Genomic DNA, 20,799 nt, shown 5'->3' with positions numbered 1-20,799 from the left:
ACTAAGTACTCCACCAATACGTTTTATGACAGGACGACCTCAACGATCAGAAAATCTAGTTCACGCTCGAATTGATAAATATTACGCTCGAGATTCTTGTTTTGCATCAAATGTAGCACATAAAATCTGGATAAAAACACGTCACGTTCAGTCAATATGCCGGATATGCAAGGAACGCTTTATAAGTGGACCAACTATTTCAGTGGTTTGTATAATTTCTTCTGAATTTTTACTTATAATGTGTTTTTCTCCTCCAGCAATCCGGCCTAGTCCTAGGCCTAGGGGCCAGCCAGGCACCGACCTGCACGACTCAGTGACTGACTGAGTGAGGCCTAGCTATGTCTAAGCCTAGTCTAGAGTACAGAATATCTAGGCCTAGCCTAGCTAGCCTAGTAGTAGGTATATGGTATGGGCCGGGCTAGACTATACTTCTAGCTAGCTTCAGTCAGGCCTGATATAACTAATCTAACAAACCAAGCTTATCTTATTAATTAATAATATATTAAGATGATGTGTCGAGCATTGTTGTGGTTGTGTCCCAATTAATTGAGGTCCGTAAAGTAATTGTTTGCAGTGCGTCGCCAGTAAATAAGGCATGCACATACTTAATTTATATGCAACGAACATAAATACTCAAATTTGGATTTTTAACTGGTTTGCATTTGAATTATCCCTGACACAACTTTAAAGTTACTAGGCCTAGCCTAGGCCTATCTAGTAGTTAGTATTACTATTTATATTAGCTACTGTAAATTTAAAAACATCAATGAAAATGTTTTGTTCCTAATTTAATAATAATTTATAATACTAACATAAAGCCAAAAAACATATAATTCAGAGAAGAATAAATTAACCTAAACACATCATTGTTCTGTTACTCTTCTAACTGCCCCATAGTCTAGCCTCACTCAGAGGTTTTGCTAGATTACACTGTATTAAAGTTTTAATCTAATTCTGTAGGTTGGCAACCACGTTGGTTTGTCTTGGATATGGGAATTCTATCATACTACAGGTCACAGGAAGAAGTTAGCCTTGGCTGTAAAGGGTCACTGAAAATGGCAGTCTGTGAAATTGCAGGTTAGTTTAACAAATTGTTAAGTATTTATTCTTTTGATTGTGATGTCATGTAAATAAATGGTAAAAAAATATTCTTCTGTCGTTTAGTTCATCAAACCGATGCCAACAGATTGGACTTGATTATACCAGGTGAGCAGCATTTTTACGTTAGAGGAAGCACACCTGCCGAGAGACAGCAGTGGTTGGTGGCGCTTGGGACAGCTAAAGCGTGCCTCGCTGATTCAAGAAAGAAGAATGGTAGAGGTATGTTTTTTAAAAATCAAATATATTTTTTATTGCAATAATTTTTCTGCTGTATGCAACACAACTAATGCGTTTAGAAAGTCTTAAGCTCTGTCTACACTATCAAACTAATTTGACAAAAAAAGTGTGATGTGCCCAAATATAGTAGTGATATGCTATATAGATGCACATCACATTCTTTTTGTCACAAAAAGTTTGATAGTGTAGACAGAGCTTTAGCAAACAAGCTTAAATAGATCATGCTGAGGTTAGAGTCTATTTCAATTCTTATGCAAATAATTAATCTTATGCATTGAATATGGATAATAGTTCCGTTGGTCAGGCTTTCAACTCATGTATATTCAAGTTTGAAAACTTTTCTTTGCACACCCCGACAGTAAAAGATAATAAAATACAATGCAATAAGATAATGATATAAGGTCAGAGTTGAAGGCAGATGCCCTGAAAGATAAAGAAAGACATCTTTTGTTGGGCGAGCTTTAATGAATAGAATTCTAATGTGCTAAAGTAAAATTGTATTCAATTAATTAATTAATTAGATAGAATAATTAAATATGAAATTAAATAAACTTAAATCAAATGGCAAGGAGATTCTTGGGTAATAATACAGAAATCTTTATATTTCACTGGTTTTATAAAAAAAGAGATGCTCATGACCCATTTACACAACAATACAATGAAAAAATCGTGGTATATTTAAAAAAAATATATATAATAAGGTATATAAAGCCATATCCTACAAGGTCTATTAACTTTAAATTTATCTAGGAACATTTTAATCCTATATAACAATCAGATTCATTGTTCTATTGTGTTTCGATTTAGGGGAATCTCCAGAAACATTGAGATCCAAAATGTCTGAATTGAGGCTGTATTGTGACCTTCTAATGCAGCGTATTGCAACCGTCAAGATGACGATTAAACCCGAGGACTCTTCAACTAATCAGGTAAAGTAGGCCTCAAAAGCTGACAACAAAACTGCTTTTATTTTAGATAGAATACAGAATCTTGTTTAGATAATTTGTTTTGTTGACAACCTCAAATTAGAAATATATAAAAAGGTATAAGAAAGTGTAATAATATATAGCAAAATAGATAAACTATGTACAAATAGATATTTAGCAGTATGTACAAATTGTATAAAATGTTACTGTGTTTCCTAAGCTTTGTTGTTTTGGATAACTGTTCTTGACTTCAAATCCCTTAATCTCAATTGCATGTTGCCATATCCATACAATATGTTTTTATAAAACTATAAACCACTTCCTATATGAATTTACTTCACAATGAGGCAGATACATTAGCTATCTATTCACTGCCAGCATAAAAGAAGAAACAAAACCTTAACTTTAACATGTATTTTTACGTGTACATTTAAAATCTAATTTTTCCTTTTAAAACTTTAACTAAACACTTTTTAAAGACAAAAACAATGTTTTGTTTTGTTTGTTTTTATATATTTAGGCAAATTGCCTATGATAACCATAAGCGAATTCATTCACTATCCTTCTTAAAGGTGGCAATTCCCGTTCACAGGACAAACATATACACAAGATGCTCTACATAAACAAATGATTACAAGTCTTTGGGACAATCAATATTAAAATATTCTAGCCTATCAATCCCAGGGGCTTGGTTGAAATCATTGTGTGTGGCTGAGCAGACTTGGTTATCTGATTTGTAGCAGCCATATTTTAAGAGATTTTTAATATTTTTAATTAGTTTTAAGACGTTTTTGTTTTACTTACAGCAATTAAATGAGTCAACAACGTTGCTGTCCGAGACTTGTGACACCTTTATCAAGACGTTACAAGATTGTATGAACATTGCTGATGAGACATTTAGCCCACACATTAATAACAGTATGATTACAGATAGTGCTCTACCCCCTTCACTTACATCTGATAAGGTAAGAAAGCATTCAATTAGGTCTAATTAGGCTTTAACCTCTGTCTACACTATCAAACTTTATATGACAGCAAAATGTGATGTGCCCATATATTGACATGATGATGTCATATCACTACCATATTTGGGGATATCACTGTCATATTTGGGTACATCACACTTTTTTGTCAAACTAGTTTGATAGTGTAGACAGAGCTTTAGAGTGTAATTACAGATAGTACTCTACCTGATAAGAAGGAAGCTTTCGCATGATGCAAAAAACATTTTTTAAATGTGGTAGAACCTCTATTACGGGGACACCTTCAGGACACAACATGATGTCCATTTAATCGGAGTTTCCCTGAATAGAAGTTGGCTATACTATAGTGTTAATACCTACAGTATACCTATAATCATTTCACAGAAAGTATGCCTTTAGTAGGGGTGTCCCAAAAAAATGTTATACTGTATTTTAAATACTGCAGAACCACTATTAAAGGGACACCTTTAGGACCTTACAAATTTACTCTTTGATAGAGGTGTCCCCTGAACAGGGGTGTCCCTCCTGAATCTTCCAATGCTACCAGAGCACTTCTTCATACTGTAGATGATTGTCAAAACTGTTGGCTTCATTGATCACCTTTTAGTATCTATCACTTAAAAAGACTTTCTATCAAGTATTTAGCTCTACGGTACTACAATATAACAACCTAACTACACCCTAACACACTGGTTCCTATAGTGACCGCTACACAATTGCCAACAGCTAACAGTACACTTAACAAATAAGTAGCACCATATAATTTACATTACATGCATATCTTATGCCTACTGAACAATCTTTATATCATTGGTGGTTGTTATCATTTTTGGCAGGGTATAGCTGTGCAGAGTCATCCAGCTTAAATTAGTTTCAACCATTCCTCTTTTTTACTTATCTTTAAACTTGGTGTGGTTACATTTCCAGGTCAACACTTGGAAAATTAAATGGGCCAAACTAAAGAGGGTGCATTTTAAAAAGATATCTCCAAGCATAGAGGGTACTATTAAAAAAGATCTTGGGCATCCAAAACAATTAGGAAAAATTGCACATTTAATAGGAGACTGAATATTGTTTGAAATATCTGGACACTCTAGATTATCGAGAGAATTTGGAGGTGTGTACTTCTGGAAAAAAAAGAAGTTTTCATTGAAATTGTTCTTCAAATTGTTGTATTGATAACATGTTGCTTTTGACAGAATAAACCACTTTGGAGTTTTAGTAAAATGCCATCGGTTGAAATGGTGCATCCCCTTCTTGAGGCAGAACAGGTTTGTGTACATCACTGGGTCATCGCAAAATTCATGTTTAAAAACATTTACAAATTTAGTCACTAAAGCATGCATTGTGTGACATCTAATACATTTTTTTTCATAATTGCTGTTAATCTGTTGGTTGAACAAGATTCATAAAATAGTATAAATAATATCCAGTGTTTTATGATGAAATATTGCTATTTATAACACACTCCTTGCCTTTTGATTGGTTAATTGCATATCACATGTTGTTCAGTATCAGTTCTATTGAACAAAAATGTGATATCTAATAATGATACTGAAAAAAAATGTTCAGCTTTTTGTAAACATTTTCTTTCAATCTACTTATCTGACCTGGGCAGATTTATATTTTTGTAAACCTCTATCATCTATTATGTTTTTTTTAAAACTGAAAATCTAAATTATTATTTAGTAAGCAAAGGCTAATATAACAATAAACAGTAACTATTAAGTATTTGTTTATGGTACAAATAAATGGGACTAATGGATTGATTAACAGTTTTAACAGTAATAAAGTTAAAATATTATTTTGTTTAAAGTTTTTTTTTCTACAGAAAATTAACTTTAAAACTGAGAAATGACCTATTCAAAGTCTTTTTTGATTTTTCTTCATTTTTCATGTTCATGACAATACATCTATAACAAAAATAAAAATTGAATGATTTCTCAATTGCATTGTACAATAGTACACATTACATTTTTATGCAGGGCCTTCTTGGGACATTTTTCTTGGAAAGGATCCCACCTTTCACAACATCCATGTTTCATAACATCCTGGACCCACCCTGTGTGACTCAGTTTCATCATTTTCTTTTTAATTTTGCAGAATGTTGAAAATTTCATAATTGAGTGTATCCATGGGTTGCTTTAGTATAGTGTATATCATTCCACTTCTTTTCCTGATACATTAACATAATTTTTTAAATATATAATATAATATTTTTTAATATACAGTATACAGTAGTAGAGTGAGCAATTTGGGTCTTAAAAGATGTTATCTTTTCTGCTTGAATAATGGCTTTATGTTTAAGCATTCTTACCAAATGGGTTTGATACATCAGTTTACTTAGGGATCATGTAAAAACCATTTTACTGCAGGTACTGCAGTAACTACATTTTTCACTACAATATTGTCTGATTTAATTTGTTTCAATGTAGACGTTTATGAGACAGTCATTGCAATAAACAGTACACTATTCAATTCAATTTATTTCCACAATATTATAACATACATACTGTACAGGATAATAAATGCAATGAAGTAATCATGTGGAGGGAGAGTCATATAAGTTAGAAAGACTTATATACCCCAAGATATAACATTATTAAATACGAAAAAGAAAAAAAATATATATATATAAACTAATAATAAATAAAAGAAAACAAAGCTACAATTTCTATTTAAACCATACATGTGTACTGTATGATTACCGAAAAGAAACTAAATAATATGATAAACAAGTTAAAGAATAAACAGAATGTAGTACTGCAGTTACTGCAGTAGAATAATTTTGACATGGTCCTTAAATAATATGTGTTTTTTTATTCCAACAGAAAAAGCATCTTCATAGGCCTCATTCTGTTGACGACAGGTAAGGGTACTTTGTATATGTCAGAGGTCAATTCAAGGTCAACAAGTTTTAATGTGAAGTGGAGTGAAGCTGTGGCTTGGTGGTTATGATGCTTGGCTACCAATCTAAGGGTCCTGGGTTCAAGTCCCGTCACATGTCAGGATTTTTTCTAAGGACCAAATTACAACTCCACTCCCAAAGACTTGTAATAAGACTTTGTTTATGTAGAGCATCTTGTGTATATGTTTGTCTTGTGAACCTCTGAGGGTCCCTAATGATCAGCAATTGCTGGATGGATGACCCTCATTAAATATGGTAAAAAAAAAAAAAAAAAAAAAAAAAATGTATTGAACGTAATAGGTTGATTGGTTAATTAATAATTCGTCATAATTTATATTACTTTCAGATACACACCTCCTGTTAAGAATTCACCAGGAGTGCGTACACGTTACCGAAACCTTGAAGAAATTGCTTCGGCACGTCCACGTAATAATCGTTCCATTAGTTCATCATCATCTGGTCCAACATCACCGCGGGCCGACAGTATCCATGGACATCAAAAATCATCCGAAAAACACAGATCGTCATCAGAAAGCGATTCAAATCTAGAGAATAGTGCGGCAAAAACAAATGGAATTGGTGCTACGCCGACTGCCTTAGCAAGAAATAGTCTTGCAAAACGAACGTTAGATTATGAAAAAAACAAAAGGATACCAAATTTCTTTTCATCATTACCTTTCAGGTAATTTCCTATAGGAATAATGTTTGAAAACTTTGAATTATGGCAATCATGTACTTATTCATAATTGTTCAGTGTTATCCTTTTTCTCGTCTTTTCGTATTTGTATTATTTTTTTAAGTGTTGAGGGCCTCATGCATGTCAACCTCGGCTGTTTTGAGTCACCCTCATTAAACAAAGTTTAGTAAAAAATTAAAACAATTTTATTTTTATTCTTCAGTTTTTCAGATGTTAAACTAGGACATGACTTCAGCATTCCGACAGAACCCTTCCTTAAAGCTTGTGTTAACGTCGTTGGATTTTTTGGTAAATATGCGTTAAATACTTCCTGTTTCAGTGTATTTAAAGATCATTGTTATCCCTGAAAACAAACTTCTTTTAAAGGTTTTTTTAAATTTATTAAAACAGAGTTTTTGGAAGATAAAGATATGTTTAGTATAGTAGTTTTTAAATGAGGATTAAAAAATAAAAATAGATATCAGAAGGTGTCATCAATCCCAGTTTCATTATACGAAACAGGACGTTATGATCACGTTAGGTTTGATTGTTGCGCAGTATTGACATGCATGAGTAAAGTTCATAACATATTCTAATTCAACATATTCATACCGTCTTGTTTAATAAACCAACTATTACCATTTTGGTTCAGGACCAAATTCATTTATTCATATATTATTCATTATTATCAAACACATGAAAAACATATGTATGCTTTCATGCTATTTTAAATTTTTTTTAAAGATGCATTGAATTCATCAGCATTCACTCCTGTCAAAATGGATGTCAATGGCAATATAAAGGTGAGAAATTAATATTAGAAGCTTTATAAAGCGTTATTTACTGTTGTCTCACAGCGCTAAAAGACTAAAAGGGGTTATCGAAAAAGGTGAGATTTTAGAAGTGAATTACTTAAAAGATTTACACTGACGGTAGCCAGTAACGAATGTGCTATCTTACATTTGAGGTAATGTTTGAAGACATTTATATTTTCAATAATTTATGAATATTCATTTTTCAGAAATTACAACAAAAATATTCAACAGACCCGGTAGCATTTGAAACATTACAAAAGATAGTACAACAGGAGATTAAAAACAATACAACACAGGTGAAAAATTCTGCTACAGATGCACTTATGTGGCTCAGAAGGTAACGTTTATTAGAATATTATATATATAATAAACAGTCGGAAAGCCGCGTTGGTAACGCATCACTGATTTCATTCATTGTGAGGGCGCGCTTCGTGGAAAATGTTGGAATTTTTGCTATTTTAGTACACTTAGAAAATGGTATAATTTTGATATTAAATGAAATCAATAAACGTATTTCAATAGTTGAACTATAAGCGTAAATAATGATAAAAACTGTGATCTAAATTCCACAGATTTTTTGTTTCAAGAAATATCATTATTTTATGTATAAACTTTTTTACTTTAATTTTTTTTTAAATGATGGTAAAAAATCATTAAATTTTATATTTTCTAGATAAGGTTTCAAAGCGAATTTAAAATCCTTTCAAGATAAACTATTAAGCTATCTATTAAAGTAAAAATCTAATTTTAAGCTTTCTTGGGATGCAACTCCCACTAATCAAACCAAACCTACTACATTTCTGTTCTGTTTCGATCGAAAAATCGCCATTTTGAAACTTTGTTTACGTTTTACGAAGCTGGTACGAATCGTCCCGGACCGAATCGTGTCTGTGTTCAATACGGTTTTTATGCAGGCGTATTACGTCATAGGCCTAAGATTTCAATTTGCTCCCCGATTATTGTTCTATTTGGTTTCTGAGCTAGGAAAGGCTACCTACTATAATTACTTACTTGATTTCTAGCCTAGCTAGGCCTAAAAATAGTATTTTCTAGGCCTAGCTAGGCTGAGTAATTCTGATATAATACTAATATTAGATAGGTAGGCCTACCCTAGTGAGTGTTAATAATAGTAGCTGGGTATTCTATAGTCTAGGCTGGTGGTAGGTCTATCCCAGCTCTGCTCATATACCAAGCAAGAAGAAGCCTGAAGGAGAAACTAGGCCCAGAACAAATAAAAAACTGTTAAAAAAACAATAAATGGAAAAATAAAAATAAATAACCCATTTTCAATTTATATATGGGGAATGTTTTATAAAATCGGGCATGTTTGTTTCAGAGACTCAAACGTGTATTTTTATATGGTCATGTTTTTAAAAAAGATAATTATGGGCCCAGCTGAAACCAAGATATAAAAATATAAGTCCATCATTTACTTGTATATAAATATTACTTTATTAGATACAACTTGCATTTCACACAAGCAACCAATTTTTTTTTTACGTATACAGAATGTGAAAAAGCAGTTTTTAATACAAATATCTTTCAAACAATACTGATATAAATAGTAAATACTACTACTACTGTATATATTATTTAAATAGCAACTTGTTCATCAAACATAACAAACTAGCTAGGCCTTAGCCTATATCATATTAACTTACGTGAGTCTTACGGTTGTACTGATTTTATGATTGTTTTATATGTTTATATTGTATGTATCTGTGTGACTCTGGTTAATAAAGTAAATCAATCAATCAATTGCAACTTAATTTATATCTTATCATTGACTGATCTGAAACGCTTCTAAAACTTGAATGCGCATGAATGTATATGTTATATTATTATTAGCGAATAAAATGAAAAACTATCAGCTGCAGCAATGATATTGAAATCGAGAAAACCATTACAGCTTCCACCGTCCAACCTCATATTGAAGAACGAGACAGAAAATCGTCGAGTCTTGATACCAACAAAAAACCTAAAATGAAAATGAATAGCTGAAATGTAATGAATGAAACTATTTAAATAATTGTCACTATGATATGAACAAAACATTGCATCGTTATACAGTATAATTATTCAACAACCTGAAAACATTTTCAGATATAGGCCTACCATGAAAAAGCAGCAAATACAAAATTTCCTTATGTCTGTTTATTGTAATAATTATTAATATTATAAATAAATTGTACCCCTCAGTTGTCAATAATTTTACTATAAATAAATATTTAACTATATAGAATAGGTAGGCCTATACCTGTATCAGGCTGCGATTTGCTTAATTATCTTTTTAAAACTTCCCAATGCATCTTCAATATAGAGTAGGATTGTAACGATACTTTAATAATACTAAATTGTAACTAAAGTATTTAAATTATTAACAGAACATGTTACTAGGCCTAGGCCGATACAATACGACAACGATCCACCAGGTCGTGCATATACTCACCTACAACAACCACAATCAACACACCATGGATGCACCACACACGACGGAACTAGTGCCGCGAGACGTAACAATATATGACATGAGGACCTTTTTTAAAATGTTCGCTATAGGAAGCTTAAATAGGGTTTCAAGCCAATTTTAACGTAAAACAGACTATTGATACTTACTCTATCCATATACGTCGGTTTTTTGGTAATTCACTGTATGGGATGCAAATCCCACTAATGGAAAATTTGTAAACAAACACCTGTTAGAAAACTTCAGTTTTGACGGACGCACACGAACTTTGGAAAGAAATTGTCGCTGACAACAAATCCAACAAATTATTCAGAAAATTAGGTGACCTGCGACATCTTAAACATATAAGGAACTGATCTTACCATATATGGTTAATTTTTCGCCTACTAATGTTTATTAAACAGCTATTAAATGACGTATACTTTATGCTAATGTTTTCGCGCGAAACGTTGATGCTTCTGTGCCGAGAGAGGGCTTCTAAAATTTATGACGTCATGCGAAGTCGAAAATTCAGCGATAACGGTCATATTTCCCAACGCGGCTCTCCGACTGAAATAGTAGTAATTATAATACGATCAGAGCGCTATGAGTGTTTGTTGATTATCAAAATTATCTAGACTCTGAGCAGGACATAGGCTAACCAAACGCAACCCATTAATGACAAAACAAAAAAAACGATGATGATTCAAACACCACCGCACTGCAATTTAAGGTGCAAGGACTGTCTGAACAGTTTTATCTTTATAACCAAATATTTATATATATAATATTTTGAGATAAATAACATTGTTGCTGCTTAGTCCACCATCCTCATGCTTTTTTTACCACTGACGAAATGTGGATGACACACATCCAACAATAGCCCACATTTAATCAACCATGAGTAATTCATTTTCTAACAAACTTTCTTTAACTTATCTGTATGTATTATCATCAGATGAATACTTTGTTGTACCATTTGTTTCTTATGTTTTCTCACCTTTTTTATTACAGGGCTCTCAGCTATATATGTGAATTTTTAACAGACATTAAGGATGGTGAACGAGATCTAAGCGTTGCAGCAAATAATGCCTACTCCAAAACACTAAAGCAATATCATGGATGGGTCGTCAAGGGAGTATTTGCTGTGAGTGCTGTTAAACTATTTGGTTTTCTTAAAGATATATTGTCCCCTAAAAAAATATTTAAAAAAAATTGTTTTGTTGAATATGCCATTTTAATGTCGCATAATAGTTATTCACTTTGACCAAAAGCTGGATAAAAAAAAAAGAATTACCTGAAAAAAACTTAATTGAAGGCAAAAAATACTTAAATTGTCTGACAATGGTTTTTGGTTAAAATTAACCGTTTCGTTTGTGATTATTACTCTTTGTATAGTAAACTAAGTTCTTTACCATGCACTATATGTTCATAAGACAAACGATTCAAAGAACAAAGCAATGAGTGTAAAGCATCTTGCCTAAGGATTCAATCTATATTGCACAGTCAGGCTTAGGGTTAGGTCTATACAGCACCCGATATGCCTAGATGCACCCAAGTTATCTACCGGCCCCAACATTACTAATCTTTGAATGTATGATGAAAACAATGTGGTATTGCCATACAAAAATTAGTCGTCTATACTCCGAATTTATAATAATAATAATAATAATAATAATATCCTTTATATAGCGCCTAATGTTGTGAAACCTCTAAGAGCTGAACATTATTACCCCAGTCATTTTGTTGGGATCAAAATGTATAGAAACATACTCTCATAATGCAGCTAGTAATCAGCGCAAAGTTGTGTCTTGATCTAACCGGGTTCCCATTTTTACACCTGGGTGGAGAGAGGCAACGTAAGTAAAGTATCTTGCCTAAGGATACAAGCAATGCGGCGAGAGTTGGATTCGAACCTCGATCTCACGATCAGTAGTCGAACGTCCAACACACTGCCCCACATGCCCTTACATTGAATGTCAGGTGACCTAAAACATCCTATCAAATGGTGATATACAAAACTATATCAACGTGTTTCTCTTTTAAATAACAACCACTAAAGCTAGAAGATAGAATAATAGAAACATTTTTTTTTTCAGCTGGCAGCAAAAGCAGTGCCATCATATGTTGACTTCATCCACTTTGTTTCTGTTGACGAAGATGACATTGAGAAACCAGAGTACGAAGAACAGCTACTTGACAGCATTAATATAACGGTTACAGCAATGAGTGTCATTATTGACGTCTTAGTAGATTTTTACAATCATAATGATGTAGAGGTTAAAGCTGTTTATTAGTGTCTGTTAAGCTATGTCTGCACTATTAAACTTTATGTGACAAAAAAAATGTGATGTGACAATATATAGACACGATGATGTCATATCACTACCATATTTGGGCACATTACTACCATTTATGGGCACATCACACTTTTTTTTGTCAAACTATTTTGATAGTGTGGACAGAGCTCTAAAGAAGTATAATTAGAAACTTTCTATTCCATTTCTCAATTTATTTATAATAATATACCACATTTCTATAGCGCCCTCTTTATGAAGAAACATGCTCAAAGGCGCTTTACATAAAAATAAATAACAATTTATTGTTTTTTTTCTGAAATAATACAAAAAGTATACCTAAAGCCTGATTTCCACTAGGCGAATTTGTTCGCGCAATGCAACAGTTCGCAGAAAAAAAAAGTGTGCTGCCCTTCCTTCTACAAAAGCAAATGTAGCTGCGATTTTCATTTTCGTCGCGTATCTCCTGAGCTTTTTGATTTCCGCATCATAGCTCACTTCCTAAGCTTGTATTTTTGCGAAGGATTCGGGTCAACTTAAACGATTGCAAATTTCAATGATTTCTACCCTTTTTTCGATCAACATTGTAAAAATAAATAGTGTATGATCCTATTGAGATAACTTTTTTCGCCTTTAAACGGTTACAAATGTGAAAAATAAATCCCAACAAGCAATGCGTGCAGATTGATATTTTTTTCTTCTGTAATTCACCCACTTTTCGATCGTTTGTGAGGCCTAAACAAATGGAAGACTCCTAACTTTTTAGCAAAAATACTTGGTTTTCCCCAATTTGTATCAACAGAGTCTGGCAAAAACAAAAAGACAATTAATGCAGCAAATATACAATGTCAGGCTAGGCCTACAGCTAGCGTACAATGTTCGTACATTACCGATGTTTACCAGTTTGAAACTAAGCCTAGCTAGGCTAGGCCTAAAGACCGTCCACTAGAGGACATTCACCACAAGCTATACTTAGGTAGTACATTGTTTCTCTCTTTTTATCATAATTTACCACAAAACTGTTTTAATGTTTTTAAAGTAATACATATGCATATTTTTACAAAATGTCACAAATTGTAGGGAATGGGTCTTTAACATAATTCAATGCAGATCACTGCAACTCAACTTCAACTGGTGGAAATCAAGCTTTACCTCTCTAAGTTGTATAATACATCTATGACAACAAAGTAACTATGTCCAGAGGAACTTCCCAACACGACTTCCATTTTCAAGATGCTTTTTGACTAATTTTGTTTGAATGGGTGATGGTACATTTTAATTTTTTCCATTATTGTTAAATTGTATTATAAAACTTGAAATTTATTTATATTCCACATACATTCCTCTACGCAGAATGCTCTACCAATATATGTATATAATGTCTTATTTAATAACATAATAACTTGAATTAAAATGTAACACATTCGGTAGAAAAATATGATATAAATTATTATAATAATCTGGTTTAGAAACAAACAATGCTGTTTTTAAATTTGATCCTAACACTGTTGATTATTAATTATAGTAATATTGAAATTTGTAATTATTTGCGAATATTAAAATTAAATAAATAAGATTTTAAACAAATATTTAATTTGATAGTACATACATCAACATTACATACAGTAGGCCTATGTAAGGTTTTATACATTTACAAATATGTATGCATATCATATTCTAGGAATTAACAGTCCTTTAGTATAAACGTTTTATCTACAGTACTTCTTTTTCATAAAATGACATGTACGAATAATGAATATTGGATTGGAGAGAATATTTTTATGAGTTGAAAGATGTACTTGTCTATTCAATGAGGTGCTTTCCATTTCATGAATATAACACATTCATTATTTGTTTTATAATACACCTACACAGTAAACTGTTATATAATTAATTTACTGCTTCTATCTTGAATGAATGTTGAAGGCTAGACCATTAACTTAATAAAATATGGCACTGATGATGGCTGTCCAAAGTTGTTAGTTAATGAGGCTGGTTAAAAACCAACCCTATGATCTGAACTATCAAACAAATCTTTGAAGTGAGTGAGGGAATATCACCTGGAACATTTAAATTTTTATTTGACTATTAGTAGTTTTAGTTATGTGCAAATATTATTCAGACTTAAGTTGTGTGTGTAATATGTAGGCCTATTATATGTTATCTGTTTACGTAGTAAGAATATGACATGTATAGTCACAAAGACATTAAAGATGTATTGTCCCCCTGAAAAAATAATTCTTAAAAAATTTTTGTTGAGTATTCCATTTTAATGTAACACAATAGTTATCCACTTTGACCAAAAATTGGATTAAAAAAAATGTATTTACCTGAAAAATGTAATTAAAAGCAAAAAATGGTCAAATTGGCTGCTAGCCAATGGATTTTTGGTTGAATTTAACCATTGATTTAATTAAATTCATGACTTTTTTCGGGTTTTTTTTCCATTGAAGTGATTCACTTTCTTAAAACTACAAAATAACATATTCAAAATCTGATTTAATTAATCTTCATTTTTCATGTTTTTGTGGGACAATACATCTTTAAACAATTCTAAATCCATGATATAATATACTGATACAGTAGAACCCTTATTAAGGGGACACCTTACCAACAAGGTTTACCTTTAATTGGGGTGTTCCCTGGATAAGAGTTTGTCATAATGTTAAAATATATATTTGCCCTCTTTCATTTCGCTGTCTAGTGTCCCCTTAAAGATGTATTGTCCCCCTGCAAAAATAATTTTGTTACATTTTTGTTGTTGAATATGCCATTTTAATGTCACATAATAGTTTATCCACTTTGAACAAAAATTGAATCGAAAAAAAAGTGTATTTACCTGAAAAAACTGTCATTTAAAGCAAAAAATAGTCAATTTGTCTGCCATCCAATGGATTTTTGGTTGAATTTATTTTGTCATTTTTTTATGAGATAACATTTTTTTGTGTTTTTTTTTTATGAAAGGGATTAACTTTATTAAAACTACAAAATAAGTAGAAAGTCAAATTTTAATTTAATTAATCTTCATTTTTCATGTTTTTGGGGGACAATGCATCTTTAATAGGGAAGTCTATCAAATAGGCATGTTCTACTGTATTTAAATCTGATTAATTATTGAATTATAAAGCATGAGAATTATCATATTAATTATGAAAATATAGATTAATTTAATGTAAAATTTCATTTATATTATGTTTTGTTATGTTTTATGTTGAAATCTTTTAAATTAGAATTTATGTTTTTAAAGTAGACTATTTAAATATGTTTTCCTCTATATTATTTGATTGTAAAATAGAGATTATATTTTCTTTTAAATATTTCTTAGCATCATTTATTTAAAACAGTTAACTTAAAAATATAATAAATGTGTTGATCACACTTTAAACAATCGTTACATTGTACAATAAATTTGTTTTATTTACAATCTACTTGCTTGATTCACACCCAAGGCTGTTTTTCACCAAGGCTGCCCAGGCCATCAGTAAAAAAGTAAGTATAAACAACACATTTAAATATATACAAATAATAGACAGATGATTGAAATCTGTGTGTGATGGGCTGGATGATAGGGATTTGAATTCATTAAAATGGTGCAGTGAACCAACCCCTCAAGATATAGGTTATAGCTTTGCATGCGTGGCCCACCCTGTCTGAGCTTTTGGCTCCTCAGTCTGGCAAATCCTGGCTCCACCACTGGGTGGTTAACATGCTTTCCTTCCAATCCCAGGGTCCAGTGGTTAATCCTGACCTGGTGCCAGGTTGTAACCCCGGTTGTAACTCACATCTTTTGCAACTCCACTCCCTAAAATAGCACCCTCACATTACATTATGTTCAAAACATTCCTTGCTTGAGACAAGCTGTAATCTTGTAATGTCAATGTCTGTTTTTAGTATTAGCAAATCTGTTTAAGTTTAGTAGAGGATTAAGTTACTACTGAAGATCTGATATTCTCTTTCTGATCTTCTCTGCCCTTGAAATTAAGAAGTCAAAGCTAGACCTCCTGGGCTGAATCTCACTCACTCACAATTTTTAGATAATCTATGATAAAGAAAAATCTTTGATGGCAAGGGGTGTAGACTTGTGAGAGGTCTGCACACTTTTCCCCGCTTTAACCAGACTTGTATATTAGATTTGATTTGAATATCCATGAGTTCTTTTTAAAAAACCCCTAAAATTAGCGGAAAAATATAAAAAAATTAAAATTAGTTTCGCTAATTTTTGGTTTTTAAAAAAAGAACTACTGACTTATATCTATAGTATAACCCAAGTATGTGAAAAACCTTTTTTTTGTGTGTGGTGCAGTACTTCAAAGGATTTTGTCTTAGTATTAGTGACGTCAATAGTATATGTTTTTATCGAACATGCAAATGCAAAATTTCAGTACTGCAGTACTTCCATTATTTACTGCAGTCATGGCACCACTCCAAGCATTGTGAATAAAAAACCTTATTAAAATTTCCAATTACAGCTGATTGACTGAATGCATACCATATTAGGAAGTAATAATATTGGCTGGTTGTCAAGTTCATAATTTTATTGATTATGGAATACATAATAAACCAATCAATAATATTGCATTGTGTTTAGCACATTTATACTTATACACAGAAAAAAAAAGATGTATATTAAACAGATCACTTTATTAAATATGCCAAAAATCATCAGTAGCTACATTGATAAAAACAAAGTTTATGAAACTATTAAATAATAATGTTTGTTTGTTGAAAAATGTTAATTTATTGGCCAATTAAAACAGATTTTAATGTACTTTTTAATGGAATTTTAATGTTTAAAATACAAAACCAGATGGCCAAATAAGAGCCAATCACTGAAGCGGAAAGATCTGTCAGACGGTAAAGTTTTGTGCACCTTGAAAATTGTGATTTGTCTTGAGACCGCCAGCGTGGTACAGTCGCCAAAAATAAGCACCTTTGATTGGACTACTGTATTTATTCATCTGTTGATTTTATTTTCTCAAAGGGTTGCTGTTTGTTTACTACTTGCCTACACGTATTTATTGTGGAATAAAGAAGCTGCAAAAGTACTCCCCAACTTGCAACTTAGCTAGCCCATATCGAGGGTAGCACCAGCTCACTCAACACCGATAAATTCGTAACTCCGTCCGTCTGCAAATTTGGATGGTTACCGCGGGCTAAAGTTTTTAAAATCATTTATACAATTATCCGTTTATAATATCTCGACGAGTGATATTTGACAGCAGTACAGACAAATGTAAACATGTACTGTAGGATTTTAAGCCTTTGTGGTGTATTGATGATCGCCTTCCTTCAAACATGTGATTCAAGTAAGTATCTCTCAACCACCAACATATTTATTAGGCAAGGAACTTACCGTGATTGGTACCACTCGCTGGGGAATGACATTCTTTCTTCGTGAGGCCTACACAATAGCACACTGCGCATATAATTATTTATCGTAATTCAGTCAAACAACAAATGTAGTTGTTTTACAATGTAAAATTATCCTCTTATTATTAGTTCAGAGAATTCATATTATGATTATTGATTATGATATATATCTATAATAATAAGATACTGCCTCATTACCAAATACCATACTAGGTTTAGTGGTTTAGTTCATTTGTGCTTCTGTCTCACCAAATAAAAATACTGTATATTCCATGTACTATAAAGACATTTAAGAAAGGGCTTATGGTAAGTTAGGCAGTTGATCTTAGAATTAGAATATCTGCTATAAAAAAAAAACCATATAGCCATATATTATTAGTTAAGTCACCCATAAACATTGTCTGTTGATATTGCATAATTAATAGAGTATCTGTAGAGAATATCTATCTTATTGGAAGCTGATTGACCTCACTCATGTCATTTTATTTCTTTTATTTATCGCCGTGGCTAAAGATACGGTACCGTATCCATACTTCTAAAAACTAAAGGTACGGTAATTGTAGAGGGCACTTCTGTTTACATTGTTTATTTATATACTACTACAGTTGAACCTCCTGTAAGCAGCTACCCTCGGGACTGGGAAAAGTGGCCGTTTACAGGATGTGACCGCTTACGGGAGGTTCTGCCGACAGAAGGCCAAAATCATGTATTGGCCATGCACGATATTTTTCGGTTACTGTACCCAGATGACAACTTTGTTATTTTTCAGAGAGTGGTAAATTTCTGTTTAAATAAAAGTTAGAGGGAATTCGGTATTTTGGTTTTAATGATACTCTGGCTGTGAGTTTCTATCTCGCTTTTTGTCGATCTAAAATTTTGGAATTACAAATTTTGATTGAATCCACCACTATATTTGTAATTTTTGAGTGAGGAAATGGAACAATCTTGGTCTTGACATTAACTCATCTCTGATCCTACAATTGGTTAAAAATAAACTTCATTAAAACTTTTAAATATATATTTTAAATACACTGGACATAATATTAGTAAATTGAACATACATTGAAATTGTATTTTTGTATTTGCATGCCGGTGCAGGGAAAAACCATGTGTGGTTAAATAAAGTTGAATTGAATCTGCACGATCATTGGGTTGACTCGCTTGTGTTCTTACAAAGAATGCACTGACTTTTAGTATCCTGACTTCTGCTTCAGGTCCTCCAAATTGACTATCATTTTTCTCATTGTATTAACTTTCTTGTTATCAAGGAGGTTGACCTCCTGCAAAGTTGATCCAGGAGATCAATCCACTCAGAAGAGTTATTTATTCAAGAAAGAAAAAACAAGTTACTGTATTGAATGTAGTGAATAATATAAATATCCCTATTTTTTTTTGCATTTGGTCCTTGGATATGAAGTGAAATTTGTTTACTAAACATAACCTAATAAATCCTACCTTCAATGAGACACTAACGAATGTTTAATGTATCAAGTATTCTTTAAAGATGTATTGTTCCCCAAAAAACATGAAAAAATAAAGATTTCAATAAAATAAATGGTACTTCTTTAGAAAAAAACTACAAAAAATGATGTTTTCACAAAGACAATTAAATCCAACCAAGAACCTGACTTCAAGTCAATTTTACTATTTTTGTGTTAAATTTTTTCAGATAAATCATTTTTCTTTTTCAATACGATTTTTGGTCAAAGTGAATAACTATTATGTAACATTGAAATTGCATATTTAACAAAATAAAAAAAACATTATTTTCAGGGGGACAATATATCTTTAACATTTCCTTTTTTTTCACAACCTAGTAAAGGCGTAAATCCAATCCAGTAATCTCCATTGATCTTAAACCCTTGCATTGTTTCCATGTCTGACAATAACCATGACGTACCTGTAAACGCCACAAAACATTGTTATTTGCTAGAAGGGTAGTTGAGCAAAAGTAATTAAAAACAACATTGCATTGTGACCATATTTTGCTGCTAGTATTGGTAAACAATGAAGTTTAACAATCTACCTTTTGAATACACAGTAGTACAATAAGGATAGATTATGATCTTGTTGATATAAATAAATGATCTTGAATTAACTGACATGCTGTGAAAGATTTATCATCAAACATACTTTCTAATGATTTTGTTCTTTGAGTTATGTTAATTTATATATTAATAATGTTATTGTATGATTAGCTATCACTGAATGAACTAACATCAAACAATGTCATTAATAAACATATTTTTTATGCATGTGGATTTAATGTAAATCCATATTAATCTATTATTAATTTAGATTATCTTGAATCAATGTATAAACCTAGTAGAGAGACCTCAGGTGAAAGATAAAATTTGTTTTAACTTGTCCAAGCAAGTGACATTTGTTGCATTATTAATTAGACCCCAACCCCCACCCGACCTTTTTTTGGATGAGGAAAGCGGGGCTACATGACAATGCAATAAGATAGGACAAAAAGAGGTGCTCGTGGCACATTGTTAAAAATGGCCGTAACTTTTAAACTAATGCAACATTTTGGAAAATTTCATTAAACCCATCAAGGTACATTTGATTCAATTTTTAGCCAAATCAGAGATTATGACCCAGGACAGTTTGTTAAATTGGTTGCTTTGGTATATACAGTAGCTGAAAGTACACAGTTACCGTATACAGTAGTGTAAAGGAAATAGGCCGCTTATTTCCTTGGCTTAACACTACAGTGCAGGACTTGAGTAAACTTTAAATCTTTCATCAGAATTTAACGAATACCCCCTGCACATGAATGAACTCATGCATAGGTTGTATAACCTACTCATCCTAGACCATAGTTAGGTCAACCAAGGCAATCTAACAACAGGATGCTGAACTCCGGAGATCAAAGGGTTTACCTGTGGCTACAACACATTTCACACCCTTTAACAGACACTGCGCCGCAGAGAATGCACATAGTACTGTACAGTACTGTTGGCATTTGTCGCAGCCAGACATGAGATCATAAGGACTGTTATGTTCCTATCTTGGCAAGGCGAGCATGTCCTGT

General features: G+C 32.1%; 2 protein-coding genes across 2 annotated transcripts in view; both read left to right on the top strand.

Annotated features, from left to right (window-relative positions):
* The first annotated feature begins 85 nt into the window (after positions 1–85).
* On the top strand, positions 86–12,858 carry LOC144853642 (pleckstrin homology domain-containing family A member 8-like). The gene is made up of 13 exons (XM_078711428.1): positions 86–205; positions 961–1,077; positions 1,165–1,320; positions 2,146–2,267; positions 3,071–3,229; positions 6,079–6,116; positions 6,502–6,837; positions 7,055–7,140; positions 7,576–7,634; positions 7,853–7,983; positions 11,107–11,239; positions 12,192–12,394; positions 12,560–12,858. Exons 1-12 carry the CDS (start codon positions 157–159, stop codon positions 12,387–12,389), a joined length of 1,584 nt encoding a protein of 527 aa, XP_078567554.1. The 5' UTR covers positions 86–156; the 3' UTR covers positions 12,390–12,394; positions 12,560–12,858.
* A 4,426-nt stretch (positions 12,859–17,284) lies between these two features.
* LOC144835807 (low-density lipoprotein receptor-related protein 2-like) overlaps positions 17,285–20,799 on the top strand; it is a 29,414-nt gene continuing 25,899 nt past the window's right edge. The window contains exon 1 of the mRNA XM_078690905.1: positions 17,285–17,695. Coding sequence (XP_078547031.1) covers positions 17,629–17,695 — 67 coding nt within the window. The 5' untranslated portion in view covers positions 17,285–17,628. The remainder of the gene's footprint in view (positions 17,696–20,799) is intronic.

This window comes from Antedon bifida, chromosome 1, assembly GCF_963402885.1.
Source record: "Antedon bifida chromosome 1, ecAntBifi1.1, whole genome shotgun sequence".
Taxonomy (NCBI): Eukaryota; Metazoa; Echinodermata; class Crinoidea; order Comatulida; family Antedonidae; genus Antedon; species Antedon bifida.
This window is presented reverse-complemented; position numbering and strand designations above follow the sequence as displayed.

Bases quoted from the DNA above. Each gene is read 5' to 3' on its own strand.
- LOC144853642 (XM_078711428.1), top strand. From the start codon at position 157: ATGCCGGATATGCAAGGAACGCTTTATAAGTGGACCAACTATTTCAGT. The intron at 206-960 runs GTTTGTATAATT...CTAATTCTGTAG, and splicing joins GTGGACCAACTATTTCAGTG to GTTGGCAACCACGTTGGTTT. The intron at 6,117-6,501 runs GTAAGGGTACTT...TATTACTTTCAG, and splicing joins CCTCATTCTGTTGACGACAG to ATACACACCTCCTGTTAAGA.